The 26,929-nt window shown below is 40.9% G+C and overlaps 1 protein-coding gene and 1 non-coding gene across 19 annotated transcripts in view; both read right to left on the reverse strand.

The window, feature by feature from the left end:
• The window catches only part of CCDC148 (coiled-coil domain containing 148), a 297,116-nt gene that overhangs the window by 135,646 nt on the left and 134,541 nt on the right, over positions 1–26,929 (reverse strand). For all 18 annotated transcript variants that reach the window (XM_086354590.1, XM_086354486.1, XM_086354468.1 and 15 more), the window contains one exon: positions 24,952–25,158. In XM_086354590.1, coding sequence (XP_086210716.1) covers positions 24,952–25,158 — 207 coding nt within the window. The remainder of the gene's footprint in view (positions 1–24,951; positions 25,159–26,929) is intronic.
• Positions 23,738–23,885, reverse strand: LOC147378396 (U12 minor spliceosomal RNA). The gene has a single exon (XR_015154007.1). It is a non-coding gene; the product is annotated as a U12 minor spliceosomal RNA (small nuclear RNA).

The following is a 26,929-nucleotide window of genomic DNA, read 5'->3' on the forward strand; positions in this document are numbered from 1 at the left end:
GAGAACAAACCAGTCAATCCTAAAGGAAATCAACACTGAATATTCAGGCTTGAAAAGGCTGTTGGAAAAGCTGAAGGTCCAATACTTTGGCCACCTGATGGAAAGAACCGGTTCAATGGAAAAGACCCTGATGCTGGGAAGATTGAAGGCAAAAGGAGAAGGGGGTGGCAGAGAATGAGATCGCTAGATAGCATCATCAAGTAAATGGTCAGGAATTTGAGCAAACTCCAGGAGATAGCAGAGGTCAGAGAAGCCTGGTATGCTATAGTCCATGGGCTCACAAAGAATCTGAGGTGACTTGGCAACTGAACAACAACAACAAATAATTTAAAACATATATGATGTTCTTTATCTTGTAAAAATCTTCTTTAATGCCAAATTTATCTATATATTTATTATAATCTTAACCCTCAAAAGGGCTGTTTTTAGACTATGGTAAACTGTTTTTAAATGTATATGACAGTTCTTGTTTTTCAGTTGCTCGGTCATGTCTGACTCTTTGTAACCCCATGGACTGCAGCACGCTGGGCTTCCCTGTCCTTCACTATCTCCTGGAATTTGCTCAAACTCATGGCAGTGCTAAGGTCTAAGAATTACTAAGACATTTATAAAAAAGAAAAACAAGGTAGGAGGAATACTTTATCATGAGTCAACACTTACTTACAAAGCAATAGTAACTGAGGCAGCATATTATCGGCCCATGCATTTCATACGGAAGATGAAACAGAATACAGGGTAGAGAAATAGATTCATACATTTAGACCATTGGCTTATGACATAGATGGAATTGAAAAGGAGTGGGAAAGGATAGACCTTATAATAAAAGGTGCCAGAATAACTGAGTATCCTTATGATAAAACTAAAATTGGTCCTTTACCTCATGTTATTAAAAAAAAAAATCCAGGTAGATCATAGACATAAGTACCAGAGGCAAAATAATAAAGGTTTTAGAAGGTTAAAAGGAAAATATATTTATGACTTTGATGGGAGGCAAAGATTTCTTACACAAAATACAAACATACTAACTGTAAAACAGAAAAAGTGATATAGTCATTATTTAAAAACTTAAAACTTTCATTAATGGAATACCAGACCACCTTACCAGCCTCCTGATAAATTGATACGCAGGTCAGGAAGCACCAGTTAGAACCAGACATGGAACAACAGACTGGTTCCAAATTGGGAAAGGAGTATGCCAAGGCTGTATATTGCCACCCTGCTTATTTAACTTATATGCAGAATACATCATGAGAAAACCTGGGCTGGATGAAGAACAAGCTGGAATCAAGATGGCCAAGAGAAATAACCTTGGCCTCAGATACAACAATAACCTCAGATATGCAGATGACACCACCCTTATGGCAGAAAGAGAAGAACTAAAGAGCCTCTTGATGAAAGTGAAAGAGGAGAATGAAAAAGCTGCGTAAAACTCAACATTTAAAAAACTAAGATCATTGCATCCAGTCCTATCAATTCATCATGGCAAATAGATGGGGAAACAATGGAAGTGGTGAGAGACTTTATTTTCTTGGGCTCCAAAATCACTGCAGATTGTGACTACAGCCATGAAATTAAAAGATGCTTGTTCCTTGAAAGAAAAGCTGTGACCAACCTAGTGAGTGAGTGAAGTCGCTCAGTAGTGTCTGACTCTTTGCAACCCCATGGACTATAGCCTACCAGGCTCCTTCCATAGGATTCTCCAGGCAAGAGTACTGGAGTGGGTTGCCATTTCCTTCTCCAGGGGATCTTCCCGACCCAGGGATCGAACCCGGGTCTCCTGCATTCCAGGCAGACGCTTTAACCAGAGGGCATATTAAAAAGCAGAGACATTACTTTGCAGACAAAGGTCCATCTAGTCAAAACTATGGTTCTTCCAGTAGTCACATATGGAAGTGAGAGTTGGCCCATAAAGAAAGCTGAGTGCCTAAGAGTCAATGCTTTTGAACTGTGGTGTTGCAGAAGACTCTTGAGAGTCCCTGGGACTGCAAGGAGGCCAAACTAGTTAATCGTAAAGGAATCAGTCCTGAATATTCATTGGAAGGACTTATACTGAATCTGAAGCTCCAATACTTTGGCCACCTGATGCAAACTGACTCATTGGAAAAGACCTGATGTGGGGAAAGATTGAAGGCACAAAGAGAAGGGGACAACAGAGGATGAGACGGTTGGATGGTATCACCGACTGGATGGACGTGAGTTTGGGCTCTGGGAGTTGGTGATGGACAGAGAAACCTAGTGTTCTTCAGTCCACGGGGTCACAAAGAGTCAGACATGACTGAGTGAGTGAACTGAACCGAACTACTAAGAAGGGTACTACTCTTGGATAGCAAGGAGATCAAACCAGTCAATCTTAAGGGAAATCAACCCTGAATACTAGTTAGAAGGACTGATGCTGAAGTTGAAACTACAGTATTTTGCTCATTTGATGTGAACAGCTAACTCATTGGAAAAGTCCCTGATGCTGGGAAAGATTGAATGCAGGAAGAGAAGAGGGTGTCAGAGGGTGAGATGACTGGATGGCATCACCAATGCACTAGACATGAAGTTGGGCAAACTTCAGGAGATGGTGAGGGACAGAGAGGCCTGGCACACTGCAGTCCATGGGGTCGCAAAGAGTCAGACATGACTGGGCACTGAACAACAACAACTGCTAAGAAATTAAAAATTATACACACAGAGTGGGTAATTATACCTGAAACTCACATAACCCACAGTAAGTTTATATCCCAAATATTTAATGAACAAGAACAAATTGATAAGAAAAAGCAAGACAATACAATAGAACAAAAAGGATAAATAATCTGAACAGGCTATTTCACAAAGAAGTCCAATAGCCATTAATAATGTTAAGACTCTTCAGTTCAGTTCAGTTCAGTCACTCAGTCGTGTCTGGCTCCTCATTAGAAATCACAGTACTGCAAATGAAAACTACCACAAAAACTTCCCATCCACCAGATTGACTAAAATGAAACCATTTGAGTATACAAGCATCAGCAAAGATGTGGATCAATTGGAAATGGTATATATAGTTGGTGTAACTCATAATTGGTACAACCCCTTTGGGAAAAAGTGTAGTTGTACCTTGCAAAGGTGTAAATACACATACTCCATGACCCAGTAATCCCCTCTTGGTTGTAGATCCTATAGAAATGTGGCACTGGGGAATATTTGCAAGAATGTTCATAACCATATTGTTCCTAAAAACTCCTAATATGTGGATAACTCAAATGTCCATCAATAGCAAAATATAGTAATCACGATACAGTCACGCACAATACAATAATGTACTATTTGATTCCATTCACAAAAGTTCAAACACAAGCAAAACTATCCATTTAAGGATGCAGGGCTTCCCTTGTGGCTCAGCTGGTAAAGAATCTGCCTGCAATACAGGAGACCCAGGTTTGATCCCTGGGTTGGGAAGATCCTCTGGAGAAGGGAAATGCTACCCACTCTAGTATTCTGGCCTGGAGAATTCCATGGACTGTTCATCCATGGGGTCGCAAAGAGTCAGACATGACTGAGCGACTTTGATTTTCTTCACCTTCTTCTTTCATCCAATAGTAAAACGATGGAAATGATTATGGCAAAAATCTGGCTTTATTATTCTGAAGAGAGTTTTATAGAGTTGGAGGGGAAAACTGTGGGAAGAAGTTGAAAGAAAAGAGCTGAGGGAAGCACATGGGTAGGGGCTGGGCTGAGGTTACAGTCTAGAGGAGGAGGGGGCAAAGAAGGATTACTGGAGAGGGGGTGGCGGGAGGGGGTCGGGGTAGGGGACCTGAGGGGATGTGTGAGATGCAGGTGTGGAGGTCAAGGTGAGTCACTGGAGAGAGGGAGCTGAGGTCTGGCAGCAGCTGAGGAGGGGATGAGCTGACAGTACCCAAACAAGATGGGGAAGAAAGGAGCCTTGGGCACAGGGCACGCTCTGCCAGGCAGTGCAGGTTGTCATTAAATATTAGCGGTTGGTTCATTGTCTCTAGCCTGGCTAACTGCAAACGACTCCAAATGGGTCTGCCAGCTTCTTCCCTTGGCATTTTAGCCTATTCTCAAACCAAGAGTCAGAGAGATTCTGCTAAATTGTTTTAAGTCAGATCATGTCATTCCTTGTTCACTCCAATCACACTACTCCCATTTCTGTTCTCAAAGTAGAATAGACAGGGCCTTTACACTTGCTCTTCCTTTGCCTAGATTTATCTGTTACCTTTCACCTAGATACACAACTTGCTTTCTCATCTTGAAATAGGGTTGTCATTGTTTAGTCAGTAAGTAATGTCTGACTCTTTTGCGACCTCATGGACTGTAGCCCACCTGGCTCCTCTGTCCATGGGATTTCCCAGGCAAGAATACTGGAGTGGGTTTCCATTTCCTTCTCCAGGGGATCTTCCCCTCCCAGGGACCAAACCAGAGTCTCCTGCATTGGAAAGCGGATTCTTTACCACTGAGACAGCAGGGAAGCCCCGAAATAGGGTAGAACCTTTGTATTCTATTACAAGTTAATCACTAAAGGGATGTTGCCTAACAGGCTTAAAGTGTATATAAAGGACCATCTCTGGGAACCCTGCCTCCCAGCTAAGGAGCATCAAGTTAAAATACCTTTGTTTAGCTCACAGGAAACACCCTGTCCAGGCCTACCTGTAAATGACTCCACGAAGGAAAAAATTAATACATCCCCTCTGGACGCTGACCAGAACAAAGAAATGTTTGACTTTATTCCCCTCCCCCTATACTTTTTTATATAAAAGAAGTCTGAATTCTAATTCAGGCAAGATGCTTCTTTGGAACACCATCTCCTGTGTCTAGTGGCTTTCCAAATACAGGCACTGTTCCTTGTCCCAACAACTTGTCTCTCGATTTATTGGCCTGTTATGTGGCAAGCAGTAAACTTAGTAAAAATCTCTTTCCAGTTTTCACTCAACTGTCAGCTTCTCCCAAAGACCTTCCAGAGACAGTCCATCTAAAATTTTAACTACATTCCCCCCACCACCACCTTTTTCTTTTTCTTTCCTTAATATTTTTTTTGCCATTATTACCTATCACTCTCTTGCACTATACATTTCACTTATTTTGTTAGCCATCCTAACTTCCACCAAAATATAAGCACCATAACAGAGTGAGATTTAGGGGCATTTTTCATGTTTGACTCCCTATTACTTAGAAGAATGTTTAGCATATGCTCGTGCGTACATGAGTGCTAAGTCACTTCAGTGGCGTACAATTCTTTGCGACGTTATGGACTGTAGCCTGCCAGGCTCCTGTGTCCATGGGATTCTCCAGGCAGGAATACTGGAGTGGGTTTGCCATGTCCTCCTCCAGGGGATTTTCCTAACCCAGGGGTTGAACCTGCACCTCTTATAGCTCCTGCATTGGCAAGTGAGTTATTTACCACTAGCACCTCCTGGGAAGCCCCAGGATATACTCAGCACTAACTAAATATTTGTTGAGTAAATGAATGTAAGAATGAATGAATGAACCCATCCATCCAAAAATGAAAGTTAGAAACATGGGTACCTTTGGCTGTTTCTCCTTCACCCAGTTCTGCCTATTTAATTTTCTAAATACCCCTCTACCCCTTCCTCTACATCTCTATTAATCATCATTCCAGTTCAGACCACCATCATCTTTCACTCAGATCACAGTAATATATGTCTGACTTCTCTCCCCTCCACTATCCCTGTCCCAGAAAACCCATCTTTCCCCCAGCTATCAGACTGATCTTCTTAGAACATGTCAGTTTCCTACTAAAACTCTTCGATGGTTCCTCATCACAGATGCTGACTAAAACCCAAGCCCCTTGCCATGGCACACAAGACCCTGCAAGATCTGGCTCACACCTTCCTCTCTCACCACTTCTCGTTACTCCTTGATACACAAAGTATGAAGAGGAGACACCAAACTGCTTTTGTGCCCTGACATGCTGTTGGTGATCTGTGGGAGCGTGGCTCATCCATCCAATGTCCGGAATGTTTTCCCACTTCTCATTTGACTGAGCCGACAAATACCATCCTTTAGGATTTAATTCAAATGGCCGCCTCTCCCAGTGCTCATTACTTCTGCCTTCTCCTGTAGGCTATGTACCCTTCTCCGTGCTCCCATAAATTTCACATGTCTCTCCTTATCACACTCCATAATAACTATATGTCTGTTCTACTGGAATCTGAGATCCTTGAGGGCATCTTATTCATATCTGTATGTTTAGTGCCTATTACAGTGCCTGTCACAAGGCAAACACTCAAAAACATTTGGTGACTGAGTAAATGAATGTGTTATACTATATGAGCTATACTACATACAAAGAAAAATAATTTTTATAATAATCGCTAAACAAATTAGTAACATGCAACTTGTGTCACTTTCAAATACTCAGGCATTCAACATATGTTTTTACAAATTCCATCTTCTGTGAAAGTAAAAAAATAGGCACAAAGCCCAGAAGAATCACTTTTAACATGTCTCTTATGGTCCTTTCATGCCCAGAAATTTGATTCTCTTTATTATAAATGCCTCAGGCACCATCAGATCATTTTTCTCATTTTTTGTTCAGTTTTATCCCTTCACTAGTCTGCCTCTCTCACCCACAAGAAAGAACTTTCAGCAAGCCACCATAACCAAATGTAACATTCATTATAATGAGACAATATAGGAGAAATTCAATACACCTTATTTTAGACATTTATAAAATGGGGATTTTCTCAAGTACTCTGCAGTGAAAATACTCTAATGGGAATTCACTATGTTAGAATCGACCTAGTAACAAGTGCTAAGCAGTCATTGTATTCAGACCACTAATGTTCACTAGGTAGAAATGTACTTAAATACCATAGATATCAGTAATTAATATATTTAGTTGCTCTATTATCATCCAGAGAGTTCTGTGAAAATACACAACACATCAAAAAGATGACCTCATCTGTCCATTTGTAAACTATCAACCCTAAACTTGAAAGTCTTTTGATAAAAGATTTCCTGGGTTATCTGGAGCTAAGGGCGAGGAATCAGGACTAGAGTTTTTCTACCCAATTATCTTCACATTCACTGCCTAGGGTTTCCCCAGTCAAACAAAACCAAGGTGAAAGGGAGAACTACAAAAAGCAGATCTGCCCTCTGAGTTTCCAGTTGGAGAAAAGTATATATAGAAACCAGAATGAGCTCTGGTATGATAAAAAAAAAAAAAAAAACTATGGGGATAGCTTCAAACAGAGTTAGATCTACGTTAACACCATGAATTGATTTTAAAATACAAACTTTTCTAAACCATGAGGAACATCAAAGCCAGATGTGAACAATTTGAAACACAAATAGATTATCAGAGAGCATACATGAGTACACAAGACTCTTCCCATAGCACTCTTTAAAAAATAATACAAATTTCATACAAATACAACTTATTCAATGGTATATGATACTAATACCAGTGCTTATTGAGTATGTATTATGGATTATAACTGGTATTAGGCATTATGACACAAAGATGAATAAAATGGACCCTTTTTTTCATATGCTTAGAGTTTGGCGATAGACATATAAACATTTACTTAGATGTAATAAACATAATATGGGAGGTAGGCACAGGGAAAACAATATCGGAAGGAGGGAAAGAGCACATTTACCTTTTGCATCACGTGTAACAATCAGATTTCTAAAGAAGGTTGCACTGTATATATAATGTAAAAGGTGGCAATACACCTTATACTTTCTGTAGAGTAGGTTGTGCCATATGAAAGTTCTGCCACTTTAGCCATTTCTGACACACAGAAACAGTAATTTGACATGTCCTAACAAGTGAGTTTAAAGGAAACTTTGTTTATTCCACATATATTTGTTCATCATGTAGCAAGTACAGGTAGAAGAGGAACAGAGAGGAGGAAGAGTAGCAGCACCAACATGAACTAAGGGAACCTACGTGAGTGTGGACGAAGTTGTTTCAGTCCTGTCCAACTCTTTGCAACCCTATGGACTATAGCCAGCCAGGCTCCTCTGTTCATAGGATTCTCCAGGCAAGAATACTGGAGTGGGATGTCATGCTCCCCCTCCAGGGAAGGGAACCTAAGGATTACATTCAGCACTTAACCAAGTCGTTTTGTGCCTGAATTTCCCCTGAAGAGTGCCACAAACTCAGCCCACCAAAAATTCTGCACAGCTCAAAGAGGCTTGTGTTTGTTGTTATAGAAAACAGGCCATAGAGACCCTTTTCGAGAATGCCTGAAGCAGAGGTAGAGTCTTAGGGAGGCAGGGACCCCCACACCCCATGCTGGTAACTCATAGATGTGGTCAGCTAACTGTCTCTCTTATTTATTCTCTTCTTTCATAGTGTGCTTCAGTCACGTCCAAGTCTTTGTGACCCCATGGACCATCGACTGATTCTTTACAACCATAAACTGACCCCATGGACCATAGACTGATTCTTTGCAACCCCATGGACAGAGTAGCGTGTCAGGCTCCTCTGTCCATGGGATTCTCCAGGCAAGAATACTGGAGTGGGTTGCCATGCCCTCCTCCAGGTGACCTTCCTGACCCAGGGACTGAACCCATGTCTTTTTATGTCACCTACATTGGCAATTGGGTTCTTTACCACTAGTGAAACCTGGGTAGCCCTTCTTTCATAGTAATGATCTCTTAATTTTGGCTGGATGTCAACCACCTAAAATAGACTACACTGTTCAGCTTGCTGCCAGGTATGGCAGGTATGAGTAAGTGCTTATTCATGGGGGGCCAAGTGGACCAGATTGTGCAACCTGGAAAATAAACTTGACATGTGGTCATGAAGCCTTATTCCCTTCCTCCTGCTGACTGGGGAAGTCCTTCCTTCCTCAGTTCCCATAGTTTTGTCTTTGCAAGAAGATCCTACAAATGAAATCATATAGTGTGTAGCCTTTTGTGTTTGGCATTTTTCACTTGGGATGATACCTCTGATATTCGTCCATGTTGTTGCACATAGCAGTAGTTTGTTCCTTTTTTTGGCTAAGTAATAATCCATTGAATGGAAGTATCATAGTTTGTTCATCCCTTCCCCAGTTGAGGGCATTTGGGTTGCTTCCAGTTTTAGGAGCTACAAATAAAGCTGCTATACATGTTCAATTACAGGTTTTTGTGTGAACAGAAATTTTCATTTTAAATGAGTAAATATCTAGAAGTAGAAGTGCTGTGTCATGTGGTAAAATTACATTTATTAATATAAGAAGCTGCAATAATGTTATACAACGTGATGATCATTTTGCAGTCCCACAGCAATGTTTGAGAATTCAAGTTGTTTCACATCTTTTGTCAATATTTGGTATGATCAAATTTTTTTATTTCGACTTTCTAAATAGGTTATGCTGCTGCTGCTGCTAAGTCGCTTCAGTCGTGTCCGACTCTGTTAGTCATATTCTATTATGGTTTGGGGCTTACCAGTTGGCACCAGTGGAAAAAAACCTGCCTGCCAATTCAGGAGACATAAAGAGACGTGGATTCGATCCCTGGGTCAGGAAGATCCCCTGGAGGAGGACATGGCAATCCACACTAGTATTCTTGCCTGGGAGATCCCATGGACAGAGGAGCCTGGTGGGCTACAGTCCATGGGGTCGCAAAGAGCTTGACATGACTAAAGCAGCTTAGCACAGACATAGCATTATGGTTTTAATTTGCATTTCTCTAATGACTAATAATATTGAGCATCTTTTTATGTCTTATTTGCCATATGACTTGTTTTAAGAGTGTTTAAATATTTTACTACTTTTTAATTAGGTTGTTTACTTATTACTAAGTAAATAGATACTTTATAAATCCTGAAAATTCTTTATAAATTTGAGTACAAATCTTTTATCAGATATGTGATTTGCAAATATTTTCTCCTAGTGGGAGGCCTGCCTTTTTATTCTTTTAGGCATAATACTTTTGGTGTCATGTTTAAGAAATCTGTGCTAAACCCAAGGTTATAAAGATTGTCTCATATGTTGTCTTTCCTTGTGATTTTTAGTTTTCAGTTTTACCCTTAGGTTAATGATCCATTTCGAGTTAATTTGTATATAAGTCACAAGGTATGTATCAAGGTTCATTTATTTTTTTCACTTAAGTATTCAATGGTGCCCACATTATTTGTTCATAAAACTACCCTTTCTCCACTAAATGGACTTTGTATCTTTGTTGAAAATCAATTGACCATAGATGTGTGGGCCTATCGCTAGACTCTCTATTCTGTTCATTGAGACCCATGATTTTTAGTAGATATGTGCTTATTTTTAATAAGAATTTTAAAAAATACTGACTTTCCAATCCAAGTTGTGGTTTCCTCTCTTAAATTACCTAATCATTGAATTATGATTTCCTAGTTGTACTGTACAGTCACTGTAAAATACAAACATTCCATACAATATATGTCACACCAAGAATCCTTACTTGTAAAACATCTTGTGAGATGTTGTTAGGACTTGCCATTGAAATGCAAGGCTCTCATTGTAAAGAACATTAAAAAGTACAGCCTCTTTAAGACTTTATAAATAGATCTTAAGGCTGACAAATGTAATTTTTTTTAACTAAGACATTTTAAGAGTGGGGCTACTTTGAATATATTACTTGGAACTAATACATTTGAATCTGTTCTAATGAGGTGGATGAAACCAGTAGAGCCTATTATACAGAGTGAAGTAAGTCAGAAAGAGAAATTTAAATATCATATACTGACATACATATATGGAATCTAAAGAGATGGCACTGATGAATTTATTTTCAGGGCAGCAATGGAGAAACAGACATAGAGAATAGACCTATGGACATGGTGGGAGGAGAGGAGGGAGAAGGGGAGATGTATGGAGAGGGTAACATAGAAATTTACAATACCATATGTAAAATAGATAGCCAATGGGAATTTGCTGTATGACTCAGGGAACTCAAATAGGGGTTGAAGGGTGGGATGGGGCTGAAGGGTGGGATGGGGAGAGAGATGGGAGGGAGGTCCAGGAGGGAGGGGACATGTGTGTATCTATGGCTGATTCTTGTTGATGTATGACAGAAAACCACAAAATTCTATAAAGCAATTATCCTTCAATTAAAAAACTTTTAAAAATGCATGCTAAATATTAAACAGTAAAAAAAAAAAAAAAGAGTGGGGCTACTTTGAATACATTATTTGGAACTAAAACACAGATTCATCAAGTCCCCAGGCCCTGTGCAATTTCAATTAGCTATCTGCCAGGAGCAACAGACAGCATAATATAGCTGTACCAAGAAAATGCTATCTGCCTCTGTGACCAAAAATCACTCTAGTATCGATATGTATGATTCCTCAAAGCTCTCTTGATTCTGCTGATATTATAGCCAAGGTTAATCACACTTCTCTGAATGTCTTCAACTGCAGAGGCTATAGCACCCATGCAGCACTGTACAAGATTCCCCAAAACCACTGTGCTGATGGTGCCTGGCACAGTTAACCACACCAAGATATTCATGAACAAATGTCCTAGATTGGCAGAAACTACTGAATCCTTGCCAGTTCTTGTGGTAAACTAAGCATCCAGGTTTTCCAATTATACATTTTTTTTCTTTATTGATTAAGGAAGTATATAACATGAGGATCATTATTTCCCAAGAAGAAATTTGCAGCATCTCTCACTACCAAAAAATAAAAATACCCCTGAGATGATGTCAGAAGGATAAACAGAAGTAAATACTAATAACACTGTGGGCTTCCCAGTTGGCTCAATGATAAAGAATTTGCCTACCAGGGAAGGAGCCACAGGAGACATAGGTTTGATCCCTGGGTTGGGAAGATCCTCTGGAGGAGGAAATGGCAACCCACTCCAGTATTCTTGCCTGGGAAATCCCATGGACAGAAGAACTTGGTGAGCTACAGTTCATGGGGTTGCAAAGACCTGGACATGGCTGAGTCACTGAGCACACACAAGTAACATTATGGACGTTCAAAGATTGACATATGAGATTATGATATGAGATTATGAGATATGATATGAGGTGGTAAAAGCATCCTTGCCCCTGCATTTAGTCCCTTAGGCCATGTGACTAAACAGTAAGCTTTTTGTGATCACCTCTTCCTTTGAGATGATCCTATATACTGTCCCATGCACCTTTAGCATCAATTCCAGCTTGACCAGGTAAGTGATGGGTCATCACTGGTTCTGACTCCTGCTTATCTTAACCTGCAATCACCACACAAGCAAGTTAGAACAGCATAGCAGGACCCAGACATCATCTGTGCCAGAGTTATTAGTAGTGCACAAGAAAATCCAGCCTAGTTAAAGAAGGGAAGTATTAATTACAGGGCTTTAGAAAGTTCACAGTCTTTGGAAGGGTCTGAGAAGCAAGCTCTAGACTAAGCTTCCAGGAACAACATCCAGAATCGTATATCACAAAGCTGGTCTGGTAAAGGACATGCTGCTTCTGGCTGTCATCACCACTGACCCCAGAACACGCTGTGTTTGCTTGGGATTGCACCAGCAAGATGGATGTCCATTCTATATCTGTCTCTTCACTTAACTGTATTACTCTTTACCTTTCATTTCAGTAATTGGAATATTACGTGCCTCAGAATAATTTCCTTTGTATTTATCCATCTTAGGAGTTTGCTGAGTTTCTTGAAAATACAGATTGAGATCATTCATCAAATTTGGTAAGCTCATATGTCACTTCTTCAATATTGCCTGTATCTCATTCTCCGTCTCCTATTTCTAGGGCTTTAACTACATGTACATTAAATCTTTTTACTATCTTTCATATTTCTCTTATGCTTTCTTCTCTATTCTGCTTTTTATTATTTTTATCTTCATATATTTTAGTTTGAAGATCTATTGCTCTATCTCCAGGTTCATTAATTCTGTCTTCTGATATGTCTAGTCTGCTCTTAAGGCTCATTCAATGAGTTCTTAACTTAAGATATTATATTTTGCATTTCTAAAATGCTCATTTGATTCATTTTTATATATTTTAATTCTATACTGAAGTATTCCATATTTTTATCCATTTTCATCTTTTCTTATATTTTCTTTAACACATTAATCATAATTGTTATAGTTCTTACCTTTTAACTACAATATCTAGATCATTTCTGAGAGTGTTTTATTCCTTTATTATCTGTCCGTCACTTTTTCCTGTTTCTTTGAATGTTTGGTAATTTTTATTTTGGGCTGAATGTTGTGAAGGATCTGTTGTAGAGGCTCTAAGTTATATTATTTTTCTCTAAAGAGTGTTGAGTCTTTAGTCTGAAAGGTAGTTAACTTGTCACAAAAATCTCCTGGATTGTGTTGATGCTTTATTTTTACCTTTTTAAGGGTAAGTTTGTTTCAGTTTTGTCCACAATCCTTAAGTGTAATTCATACCCTTAAGGCATGACCTTTCTGGAGTTTCACCTGAATGCCTAGAGTGCTCACCAAGATTTTTTCACATGAGCTCAGCTAGGATTCCAATATCTACACCTCCCCAAAACTGTGTGACCTCTGAAATCTCTGTTCTCAGCCTTCTAATAGTTGTTCTCTTTTGGCCTCTTGGCATCTCATTCTCTGCATTCAGAGCTCACAAGTTGGCAAAGAACTCATGAGATTTTTTTTGTAGGCATTTTGGAGGCTTTTATCTGCCGTTCCTTTATCTCTGGTACTCTGTCCCCCAAATCTCAGGTGCCTTTGCAACCCAAACTCCAATATCTGCTTTCTTCACCTATTGAGATTATAATTTACTGCATAGTTTATTTTTCTTTCTTCCTTGTATTAAAACATGATGTCAGAGGAATTTCATTGCAGTCCAGTGGTTAGGACTCCACACTTTCACTGCCAAGGGCCCAGGTTCAACCCCTGGTGGGGGAAACAAGATCCTACAAGCCACAAGGTACAGCCAAAAAAAGAAAACAAAACAAACCGAAAAACCATGACGAACCCATGAAGTCAGGAAGAAACCTAAGGTGAACACAGGGCTCATCTTTAAAGTTTTTCTTATTTTAGGGATCTTATTCAGGCACTGGCTGTCCAATGCCTATAAACACTTCTAAAATAATACCTTGTTCATTTTTTATTGTAGTTTATCATGGTATCTGTTATTCATTATCAATGTTCAATTCAAAAACTATATTATAGTACCATACACCATGCAATTTGTAAAACCTAAGTCTGTTCTCCAACAGCAAAGGAGGCTAAAATCTGTGGAGAAGGGAGATTATGGGAGGAGCCGATGCCATGACAAATATGGAAAAGGTATTTCAGATATTATTTATTCAAAAAAGTATCTTCTATCTCATTATTATCTGATTTCCCTTACTACTATAGTTTCTTGGTTTGAACTAAGTACCTGGTAACATGGTCCATGCCTGAAATACACCTCAGTTTTATAGACTATCAGATTTTCTTTGTAAAACCATATGTGACTTCACAGCATATTCAGTGTTGACAATTAAGTCTTGTATTTCACTTCTTAATGACCTTGAACATCCACGTACTTGTTTCTACAGAAGATTCCCTCATAAATAAATAAGGTAGAAAGAACGTAGTTAAAACAGTACTATATCAAGAGGTATAGTGGTGCTAGTGGTAAAGAACCTGCCTGCCAGTGCAGGAGACATAAGAGACGTGGGTTCAGTCCCTGGGTTGGAAAGACCCCCTGGAGGAGGGCACGACAACCCATTCCAGTATTCTTGCCTGGAGAATCCAGAGGACAGAGGACCCTGGTGGACTACAGTTGATAGGGTTGCAAAGAGTCAGACATGACTGAAGTAACTTAGCACACACACGTTAAGAAGAGAAAAATGCCTAAGGCTTATTATATACTTCAACAAGAGTCACTCAGCACCAAGCACGTTCTGATCACTGAGAAATTTGTTGCGAGGGTGGTATTAGAGGAGTAGAGGAGTTATAGGAGGTATATGCTATACCAAGATAAATAAGATGGGGCTCCTGCCTGCAGTTGTACAGGGGACATAGATTTTTCCAGTGTGGCAGAATCACTGGCAAGTTATGATTATCTAATAAGGGGCTAGGGATAACCAAGAATGGACTGAACCTAGCCAGTGACCCAAGAAAGTCTTCCTGTAGCAGACATTTGAACTAAATCTTGAAGATGAGTGAGACTTAACCAGACAAAGGAAGGTGAGAGCAGCATTCCTGACAAGCCAACAGTGGTGGGAGCAAGGACACAAGGTCAGGGAACAAAATGCTGTACAATGCTGTGTCAACTAGAGATGGAGAAAGGACTACAGGGGTTTGGCATGTTTAAACTGTTAAATATGAGGTGGAGTATCAAGAAAGGAGACTAAGAAGGGAGCCGGGGTCCATGTTACTGAGGACTTAGAAAGCCATGCTACGAAGTTTAGCCATATTGCAAGTAAAGGGGTGCTACTGAGGAGCTGTCATCAAGGGATGGACTAATGCAAATAACCAGAACGCTTTTTAGATACAGCACCCTACCTGTAGATTAAGGGAAAACTTACAGAAATGTTTTTGTGGGATGTGAAGCATAGCCATTAGAAGGCTGCTGTAATAGTTCAGGAACAGTGGCCAAGGCCCCCTGATAGAAAGGAAAGGCTATATAGTTAATACAGAAAATTTTCCAAATTTGGTAAGTCGCTATGAGGGTGAGGAAAAAGAGGAAGCTAAAATAAGTTTCAAGAAAGAAGTGCAAATTTATTATGGGAAAACAAAGATTTCTATTTTGGACACTGAGTTCAAGGTATCCGTAGACTTCTAAGTTGGTATAACTAGTATGTAGCTGGATAAATGAGGTTCAAAAGAGAGCTGTTCAGAGATGAGAAAAAACGATTTGAAAGTAATTAGCATATAAAGTAGGGAAAATAACAAGAGGGATTGAGAGCCAATGAAGTAGAGAGAGAAGAACAAAGAGCAAGGACAGAATCCTGGAAGAAACCAAGGTTACAGGAGGGGCAGAGTGACAAATACACAGGCTGGCTGAGAATCACTTTAAGACATGACGAAACTAATGATATTTTGGAAGCTGACAGAGTGAAAAATGTCCAGAGTGAGTAGTCAAGAGTGAGAAAAGAGGCAGAGGGGTCGACTAGGATGAGGATGGAAGAGTGTTAATTTTATTAAGTAATACAGAGGTCACTCATCATCTTGGAGAGAGGATAGGAATTTGATGGCGTGGAGACATCACAAGTCTTGAAGAAAAAAATAATCTAGATTATTCTTTCAAAAGTTTGATTTCAAATGAAAGGGTAGAGAATAGGGACTGCCCAGGACCTAGAGGATGACAGAGAGGAATACCCCACAGAGTAAAAATAAAGGAAAGGGGGTAAACAGTAGAACCAAGTGGTTATATGGGTCAGAATCCCAACCATCAGAGGAAAGGACTGGACATGAACGTGTAGAAGATCTCACACTGTGCATCAGAGGGGAGAGCAGGGGACTAGCAGACACAGGGCAGGGGAGATAGGAACTGAGGATTAATCTTACACCTCCATGACTTCATTTTATTGATAAAGCAGGAAGTGGTTTGTCTTCTGGGAGTGTGATGGGGAGGGTGTATGGTGTTAGTCACTCAGTTATGTCCGACTCTTTGTGATCTCACGGACTATAGCCCACCAGCTCCTCTGTTCACAGAATTCTCCAGGCAAGAATACTGGAGTGGGTAGCCATTCCCTTCTCCAGGGGATCTTTCTGACCCAGGGATTGAATCCCCGCTTCCTGCATTGCAGGCAGATTCTTTACCATCTGATCTACCAGTGAAGCCCAAGAGTCTTTAAAGGACCTGTCTGTGGCTTACTTAATGTTGGCACTAGTGGTAAAGAACCCACTGCCAATGGAGGAGACAGAAGAGACACAGGTTTGGTCCCTGGATAGGAAGACCCCCAGGAGGAGGGCATGGCAACCCACTCCAGTACTCTTGCCTGGAGAATCCCCATGGACAGAAGAGCCTGGCAGGTTACAATCCATCGCGTCAAAAGAGATGGACATGACTGAAGTGACTTAGCACACACACACAATGCTTTGAAACAGGGATGAGAGGACTAGGAAGAGCTGGTGAACCAAGGATAAGACTGAGCATTCTCATGTGGACATTTCATTCAGAGTCTGGATCAAATGACTTTTTTCTTAGCAGTACTTGGCCACCCAGCATGGAGACAGAGAAAGTCAACTGCGAGACAGATCTGGGAAAGAGGCCCCCCAGCCATTCCACAGACAGTCGAAGATGTTAAGGAATCAAATACGCAGCTAACAGAGTGGTCCAGGCTAGTGCTGGGAGGGTCTGGGGCTAGCAGTCTGAGAAAATTTAGGGGACCAAACAGAAGGTTTTGTGGGAGCAAGAGAATGAGAACTCTGTTTTCCCGCTTTCCTCTCACCCATCTTGTGAGAGGCCTGAAAGTCCCCTACTTGCTACAGCAGCTGCTGCTGATAGAAAACCAAAGCAGAGAGAGAACACATTATTTCAAAATTCCTTTAGCTCTTTCCTTAAAGACACAAATCATCTAAATCACTCCCCAAAAGCCCTTTTAAATTCCAAGACTAAGAACAAAATTACGGTTAAATATTTAACCAGTGTTTATTATAGCTAGCATGTTGGTTTTAGAAAGATCAAATTTATGATACGACAAAGTAATATTTTTCACATTCTGTAAGTCTATTTTATAGCACATTGGGGCCCACAGTATAATAAATATCTTCTATTATTTTATAAGATACTTATATGCAAAGCTGTGTAGGGCAGAGATAATATTGAATTTCAAGTCAAATGAGCTGGCATGAACCTTAAGTCAGGTCACTTTGTCTTTCAGGACGTCAGCTTTTGGACTTGTAAAATGAAGACTGAGAATAAATCTCCAAGTTTCTTTCCAGGTTTTAAAAAAACTATGAGATGAAAGAGGAGAGTGAAAAAGCTGGCTTAAAACTCAGCATTCAAAAAACTAAGATCATGGCTTCTGGTCCCATCACTTCATGGCAAATAGACGGGGAAACAATGAAAACAGTGAGAGACTTTCTTTTCTTGGGCTCCAAAATCACTGCAGATGGTGACTGCAGCCATGAAATTAAAAGACCCTTGCTCCTTGGAAGAAAAGCTATGACAAACCTAAACAGCATATGAAAAAGCAGAGACATTCCTTTGCTGACAAAGGTCTGTCTAGTCTAGGCTATGGTTTTTCCAGTAGTCATGTATGGTTGTAAGAGCTGGACCATAAAGAAGGCAGAGCACCAAAGAATCGATGCTTTTGAACTTGGTGTTGGAGAAGACCCTTGAGAGTCCCTTGGACTGCAAGGAGATCAAACCAGTCAATCCTAAAGGAAATCAGTCCTCACTATTCATTGGAAGGACTGATGCTGAAGTTGAAGCTCCAATACGTTGGCCACCTGATGCAAAGAACTGACTCACTGGGAAAAACCCTGATGCTGGCAAAGATTGAAGGCAGGAGAAGAAGGCGACAACAGAGGATGAAACGGTTGGATGGCATCACCAACTTGACGGACATGAGTTTGAACAAGCTCCGGGAGTTGGCGATGGATAGGGAAGCCTGGCATGCCGCAGTTCATGGAGTTACAAAGAGTCAGAAATGACTGAGTGACTGAACTGATGAGATTAATTTAATATTTTTAATTACTACAGAATTAATAGAGTTACCACTTTTCTTTTATGATATATTTTTGTTATGAACTATAATTTGCTGAGCCTCAGTTCTTGATCAGGAACACAGACTCCAACAATAACACTGTCTGTATGAAAAATAGAATCCATTTTACCAGTTTACTTTATGCTCCAATTTTTCCATTCTCTGCCCACATTTACTCTTTGGAGGCTGCATCTCCAAAAGTTCGGAGATATTTGTTCACCATATTGTGACCATGTGTTACTGAAGAGACCCATATTATATTGCCTTCGCAGAACCCAGCCCATGATTTCATGGCTGAGTGCTCTACAGCACTCATATGCAAAGCTGTGTAGGGCAGTTGTACACCTTAACTTGGATTTCTCATTGAGGGTAATATCAGAAAGTGCCTATATAGCATCTATTCAAATGTCTGAGATGTTGAGGGCACTCCACAGAGTACGCTTGATACACTGAGCAGCGTGATGTGTGGGAAATAATCAAAACACAGCATTATTTCTGTCCCCTATTCAGATATTTCTCCTACCACTAGACGAAACCTAGGCAGAAACCATAGCCCACTCTTGGATTACAGAGGGTCCCACGATCACTTTAAGTCACAAAATATAGTCTTGATTCAAAATTAAATTATCTAGTTCTAAGAGATTAAGCAACTCTTCCCTCTTTATTCAGAAGATAACATTTCCTTTTACTCCCTACATGCTTAGACCATCAGAGCCCAGGAGCAGGAAACAAAAGGAGAGGAGAGATAAAGGGGAAAGGCAGTTTTCTCATGGACTGGTTATGGACTGAGGCTGTCTGGTAAACTCAGTAGGTACTTAATGCTGCTGACTCTTCCCTTCCTATCAGTTTTGTTGCCTGGGCTGTTCCTGGAAAATTTCCCCATACACAATTTCCTTTAGTTACTTCTTTTCCACCTTCAGGTTCCCATTTACTGCTCTTCCAATTCACTGTTTTGGGTGGAGCCTAAACCTCTGGCAGGAGCCTTGTTGGGCAGAAAGAATCTCAGACTTTTGAAAATGACCCCAATGCCACTAGCCAATGATTTCTTAAATACAGCATGTAAAAGACTGATAAACTGCATTGCATTAGGACCTTCCAGAAATCAGAAAAGAATGGCACTCCGACTTTAACCACAAGAAAAGGCTGGATAGCCTACAACATAAAAATTTTTCTTGAATCTAACAGAAAGAAGACATCATAGGACAATAAACTAGCCTGATATTTAAAGAAAGGTAGAGGCCTCCAACAAGATAGGCAATTCTAGAGCTACTTACCTAAGGCAGAGCCCCTGGGAAAGACAAGGCCATTTTAGAAGGGATAAAAAGATGGCAGGTAAAATTTTGTGATGATTCCATAGTTTCATTTTAACAATTTGCTGCCGTGGCAGAGTCTGAGCTTCTGCCATATGGAAGCTACAGATGCAAGGGGAATTTACACCCCCCACAAGCTTTTCTTTACACATCTACTAGAATGTTCCTAAGAAAGATCCCGGTCAGGGAAAGCAGCAGAGGAAGACTCCTGTGGTCATACAAACCAGCCAGAGAGGAACAAAGCCCTAATGAACAAAAGGCACTGAGGGTGGCGAGGGAGGCGGAGCTGCAAACCCTCAGGGCGCAAGTGTAGACCCTTTGAGGCCAGGGAAAGGGGACAAAGAAATCCTTCTCTCCTGAGGAAGAAACAGGAAGCTTTCTCCCTCACAAGAACCAGCAAGACCTGAGGTGAACTTGAAGTTCATCTGCCCTGGGGAGGAGGGCAGAGTCACTGAATAGGTTCTGGCCACAATATCCAGGAACGTAGGTCCTGCCGGATACTGAGGCTGAACCAAGAAAGCGGAAAACCTCTTCCCCAAGCAGGCTAGCAAATGACAGTAAGAATCTGCAACTTGGGAAGATGCGAGAGTGGCAAGACACTCTCTTGGGCTCAGACTCACAAGGAAAGCCTGAAGCCTACTTCCACCATAAGCAAAGTGACACTAATTGCCAAAAACTGAAGACAACTGGTGAGTGGACAAACTGTAATAAACCCATATCAAGGAATATTACAGCAATAAAAAGGACCGAACTGTTGGCATTTATACTATCATGGCTAGATCTCAAAGGCATTATGCTCAGTGAATAAAGACAGACTCAAAAGAGTACATGTCATACTATCTGGTTATAGTTATATGACATTCTAGAATAGGCAGAACAATAGAGACAGAGATCAACAGTTGCCAAAGGCTGAAGGTGGGTGCGGTGTCGACTTCAAAGAGGCATGAAGGACTGTTGAAAGTGATAAAACAGTTCTATATCCTGACTGTGGGGGTGGTTACATGTCCAGCATTTGTCGAAACTCACAGAGCTATACACTAAAAAGGGTGATTTTGTGTAATAGTCATTCAGTTGTATCCAACTCTGCAACCCTATAGACTGTAGTGTGCCAGGCTCCTCTGTTCATGGGAATTCTCCAGGCAAGAATACTAGAATGGGTTGCCATTTCCTTCTTGACATAGGGATCAAATCCAGGTCTCCCACATTGTGGGCAGATTCTTTACTGTCTGAGGCCCCAGGGAAGTCCCCCAAAAGGATGATTTTAACCACATATAACTTACATCTCAAAGATATTTAAAATTAAAAGAAAAAATTTCATTGCAATTAAATTGTTCATCAAAAAACAACATTAACAGTGTGAAGAGACAAGTTACAGATTGGGAGGAAAAAATGGAATTTGCCTACAGAACATATAAAGAACATACAAATGAGTAAGAAAAAGAGCAGACAATGGAATAGAAAAATGGGCAAAGGACCTAAGTGGCTGTTTCACAAAAGAGGATATTCAAATTGCCAATATGCATAAGAAAAGCTGCTCGACATCTTTATTCTAAATGCAAATGAAAATCATAATGATGTACCACTACACATTCATCAGATTAGCTGAAGTTAAAGATTTGGCAATACCAATGTTGGCAAGAAAGTGGATTAACTGAAACTGGTTGTAAATTTGTATAACCACTTTGGAAAACTATTTGGAAGTATTTAACATGAGCCTTATGATTCAGCAATTCCACTCTGAGGTAATTATTCAAGAGTTACAAGGGCCTATGACCACCATAAGTCAAGATCAAGGATGTTCATAGCACCATTATCATAACATGAAAAGCTGGAAGCAAATCAAATGTCCACCAACAGGAGAAAATATAAATAAACTGTGGTATATGTATGTGCACAAAATATTACCCAGATGATTATTACATGCAGCAAGGATGGAACTCACAGATATGATACATGAAAGAAGTATCAAAGAGTAACTGTATGATTTGACTCATATGAAATTCACCAATAAGCAAAACAATCTTGAATGATTAGATGAATTCGGAATAGTAGTCATGGATGAGGCTAGTATATATTGGGGGGACTTCTCTGTAGCTCAGATGGAAAAGAATCTGCCTTCAATGCAAGAGAAACTGGTTTGATTCCTGGGTCAGGAAGATCCCTGGAGAAGGGATAGGCTACCCACTCCAGTATTCTTAGGCTTCCTTTGTGGCTCAGATTGAAGAATCGGCCTGCAATGTGGGAGACCTGGGTTCAATCCATGGGGTTCAGAAGATCCCCTGGAGAAGGGCACGGTAATCCACTCCAGTGTTCTTGCCTGGAGAAACCCCATGGACGGAGGAGTCTGGAGGGCTACAGTCTACAGGGTCACAAAGAGCCGGACACGACTGAGTGACTAAGCACAGTCTATATTGAGAAGAGGGGTGAGGGAGCATTCTGAGCCCTTCTGTATCTTGATCTCAGTGGTATTTCTATGGGCAGCATACATTTGTAGAACTTTATTCAATAGTACACTTATATTCTGTGGACTCCACTCCATGTATTTTTACCTCTATGTGATACAAAACCAGAAAATATCCCCTTCAGCACATCCTGAATGTGTGCAAAATGAGTATAAACAGACTAGGCGTATATAAGGATTTGGCAAGACCCCTGACCATCCTTCCTCTCTTGTTTTTTTTATAGTCACTGAGTATTTCTTATCAGCCACAGATGGAGATGAAACGTGCATTAGCTCTGTAGGACATGGTAGATTGGGCTTTGTGTGTGTGTGCGTTTGTCAGTCATGTCCAACTTTTTGTGACTCCATGAGCTATAGCCCACAAGGTTCCTCTGTCCATGGGGTTTCCCAGGCAAGAATACTGGAGTGGGTAGCTATTCTATTCTCCAGGGCATCTTCCGGACCCAGGGATCAAACCTGGGTCTTCCAAATTGCAGGCAGATTCTTTACCATCTGAGCCACCTTGGAAGCTTCATGTAAATTCTATTGCTTTTAGGTCCTAAGTTTATGCAATGTCAAAATAAATATCTTTTTGTTTAAAAAACTGCAGAGGAGAAATTTTTCCTCTAATAGAGACATTTATTTATTTGGTTTTTAATTTATTTATTTATGGCTGTGCTGGGTCTTTGTTGCTGTGCGGGCTCTTCTCTGGTTGTGGGAGCAAGGACTACTCTCTCGTTGCCACGCATGGGCTTCTCACTGTGGGGGCTTCTCTTATGATGAAGCATGGCTCCAGGTGAAGGGCTTCAGTAGTTGCAGCACACAGACCCATTAGTTGTGCCGCCAGGGCCCTAGAAAGTGCAGACGCCCCTAGCTGTACAGGGTCAGTGGCTGTGGTACATGAGCTTAGTCGCTCTGAGGCATGTGGAATCTTCCTGCACCAGGGACTGAATTCATGTCCCCTGAATTGGCAGGCAGATTCTCAGCCACTGGATCACCAGGGAAGTCCAAGACATTTGTTTTTATATGCTATTAATTGCTATAATGTAACATCTACCAGCTTATTTTTTCTTTCAAGAGAATAAAAGTTTACAACATCCTCCTACTATGTCATTTATCAATAAGTTAAGATCTGTGCACTTTACTGTGTGTATGCTGTACCTCAATACAATTGTGTGTGTGTGTGTTTGTGTGTCGCATGTATCTTTATTTCTCAAGTACAAACAAGCAGTTGGCATTATACTGCAGTTACAGAAGTAAGTTTCAGAGAACTGCCTAAGGTCACTAACTCCTGGTTCAACAGTTTCATGGTTAATAGTATTTTCAGCAATTCTGTGAGGTCCGAACAGTCCCCTGCCTAGGGACTTCAACAGCGAAGGATTAGTCAACTCCTCCTCCTGTCTCAGCTCCTCCAGTCTGATTGGGTCAGGCCATTCTACTCTTTAAGTATAAGGGGAATGGGCACATCACAGCTCCCAGGCATCCTGCAAAGTAGGCAGGTCACCTTAGGGACAGCTTTACCCACACAAAAATTCATCTCACATTAGCTGTGAGGATTCAGTGTCACCCCCAATCATAATTTTCCTTACTTAGAAGTTTAAAACATGATACAATTTATGTTTGACGGCCCTTCCAACACTCCTAGGGAGGCCAAATCCACCTGGGGCCTCTGGGACTCATGCACCCGTGATCCATTTGAGGAGTGCGATTACTCCCAACATAGCAGCCACTCTTGTTTGCAGTTCTGCCATTAAGGCAGTTTCTCTGTACTTCCAGATTCTGTGCTGTCTGTACTTCCCTGCGAAGGCAATGGCACCCCACTCCAGTACTTTTGCCTGGAAAATCCCGTGGACGGAGGAGCCTGGTGGGCTGCAGTCCATGGGGTCGCTAGAGTCGGACACGACTGAGCGACTTCACTTTCACTTTTCACTTTCATGCATTGGAGAAGGAAATGGCAGCCCACTCCAGTGTTCTTGCCTGGAGAATCCCAGGGACAGGGAAGCCTGGTGGGCTGCCGTCTCTGGGGTCACACAGAGTCAGACACAACTGAAGCGACTTAGCAGCAGCAGCAGCAGCAGTACTTCCCTGCGAGCCTCAGACACCAGTCCCCAAGACTCCACTACAAGGGTTACCCACTCAACTCTCCAAGCCATCCTGGAGGTTCCTCGCTGGGTCTGGGCAGGAGGAAAACCCAATCTGCTCCCCATCTCACTTTGTTGAGAGCTCACACAGCCCGTCAAGCTCTCCCCAACGTATCTGTTCACAAATCCTCCCTCCTCTTCATAACTGGATCCTTTTTTTAAAAAAACTCTTTAAAGAGAATGAGAGGTTCCTGAGTCTGAACAAGTATCAGACATTTACTCTATAATTACACTGCATTTTCATCCCGTACCCCATGCTGATGTATAGCATTCGTAGTTGGTATTGGATATTCACAATCAAAACTTCAATACTTACCTCCTGTTCGACTTCAGGTTGAACTGTATGAAACTGTTGATTGTTTATAATGTTTTGACTTAAAGGAATTGCAATTTCATATAGTTCAAGCTAACAATTTTATTCAAAATAGGCTTTTTAGAGAAATTTTAGGTTGGAATTGAACAAACAGGAAAAGTGAATTCTGAAATGAATACTCAGGCAAATACTGAAGCATCATCTGCAAAGCGTCTCACCTTGGCTTTCAGATCCGCACACACTTCCTGTTGCTTTTTCCTGTCCTTAGCCAACATGCTTTCCATTTCATGAGTTGCACAGGCTTCAGCCAGTGTCAGCACAGCCTTCTGTATAAAGTCTCGCCGATTCTTATTCCAACTCAATATCAGGATTCTTCGCTGCTCCTTAGCAAAGCGATATTGATTACAATATTTCTCATGTTCGACCTGAAAAGAAAACAGATGATAAATGCTTATTATGAAACTGAGCTTATGTGTTATGTCATTGCTAGAAAAGTGAATAAAATGAATTAAAATCAATGATTTTGAAAAGTGAAGACCAAATATCTTAATAGTAAATACAACAATCAGGATCAGGTACCAGTCCCAGATTTCTGGGTCCATGGCTAATTGGTGACTGAGGACCAGTCATTTATTCTTTTTAAGTTCTCATACAGGATGGAGTCAGGCCAGGTGGTCCTAGAACAACTTCTACTTCTATATGGTAATGAATCTATGAGCAGAAAACATGATTTCCCCTGCATATAATTTTAAAAATACTCTATCTAAATCAGTTTTGTTATATTAATAACAACTTCAGGTGCTTTGGTTAGACATGTGCTAATAAACATTAAAAATTGCGATAATAATTCTAAAAACTCAGTTTGCCATTGATTAGGGAAACAATCAGATATTAGAACATCTAAACTTAAAATAATTATAGCACTGACAGTAGCTCTTCCCATCCTATGCTCTTGAAGGGCATGACATTCTTACACGGATATCAATAGTTCCTACTGCCAGTGAATACCAACCCTGGGAGGTCTGAGTCTTAAGAGAAAGAAGAGGAAGAGAGATAGCCTTAAGAGTTTGAAAAACCTCTGTAGGTGATTCTGAAATACTCCTTATAAAAAGGTGTGTGTGTGTCTATGAGAGCTCAGTTGCTCAGTCATGTCCAACTCTTTGTGACCCCATGGGCTGTAGCCTGCCAGGCTCCCCCATCCATGGGACTTACAGCAAGAATACTGGAGTGGCTAGCTATTCCCTTATCCAGGGGTTCTTCCTGAACGAGGGATTGAACCCATGTGTCTTGCATATCCTGCACTGGCAGGCAGATTCTTTACCACTAGTGCCACCTGGGAGGCCCCTATATAAAGGTATGTCACCTGAAATTAAGAGTTGACGACCTAAATAATTCTTCATTTTACTAGTATAGACCACATCTCTGAATTTAATATATTATAACCTCTAAGTGATGTGAGAAAAGAACCTAGCAAAAAAGATAAGGTGGCACCTACTTAAAAAAATTATAATTTAGGTATGGTTAATTAAAAGTTGGCTTAAAGCTCAACATTCAGAAGACGAAGATCATGGCATCTGGTCCCATCACTTCATGGGAAATAGATGGGGAAACAGTGGAAACAGTGTCAGACTTTATTTTTCTGGGCTCCAAAATCACTGCAGATGGTGACTGCAGCCATGAAATTAAAAGACACTTACTCCTTGGAAGGAAAGTTATGACCAACCTAGATAGCATATTCAAAAGCAGAGACATTACTTTGCCAACAAAGGTCCATCTAGTCAAGGCTATGGTTTTTCCTGTGGTCATGTATGGATGTGAGAGTTGGACTGTGAAGAAGGCTGAGCACCGAAGAATTGATGCTTTTGAACTGTGGTGTTGGAGAAGACTCTTGAGAGTCCCTTGGACTGCAAGGAGATCCAACCAGTCCATTCTGAAGGAGATCAGCCCTGGGATTTCTTTAGAAGGAATGATGCTAAAGCTGAAACTCCAGTATTTTGGCCACCTCATGAGAAGAGTTGACTCATTGGAAAAGACTCTGATGCTGGGAGGGATTGGGGGCAAGAGGAGAAGGGGACGACAGAGGATGAGATGGCTGGATGGCATCACTGACTCAATGGACGTGAGTCTGGGTGAACTCCAGGAGTTGGTGATGGACAGGGAGGCCTGGTGTGCTGTGATTCATGGGGTTGCAAAGAG

The sequence above is a fragment of the Bos grunniens genome, chromosome 2 (genome assembly GCF_055505025.1).
Source record: "Bos grunniens cultivar Pamir isolate PY7600 chromosome 2, Bosgru_T2T1.0, whole genome shotgun sequence".
Lineage (NCBI taxonomy): Eukaryota > Metazoa > Chordata > Mammalia > Artiodactyla > Bovidae > Bos > Bos grunniens.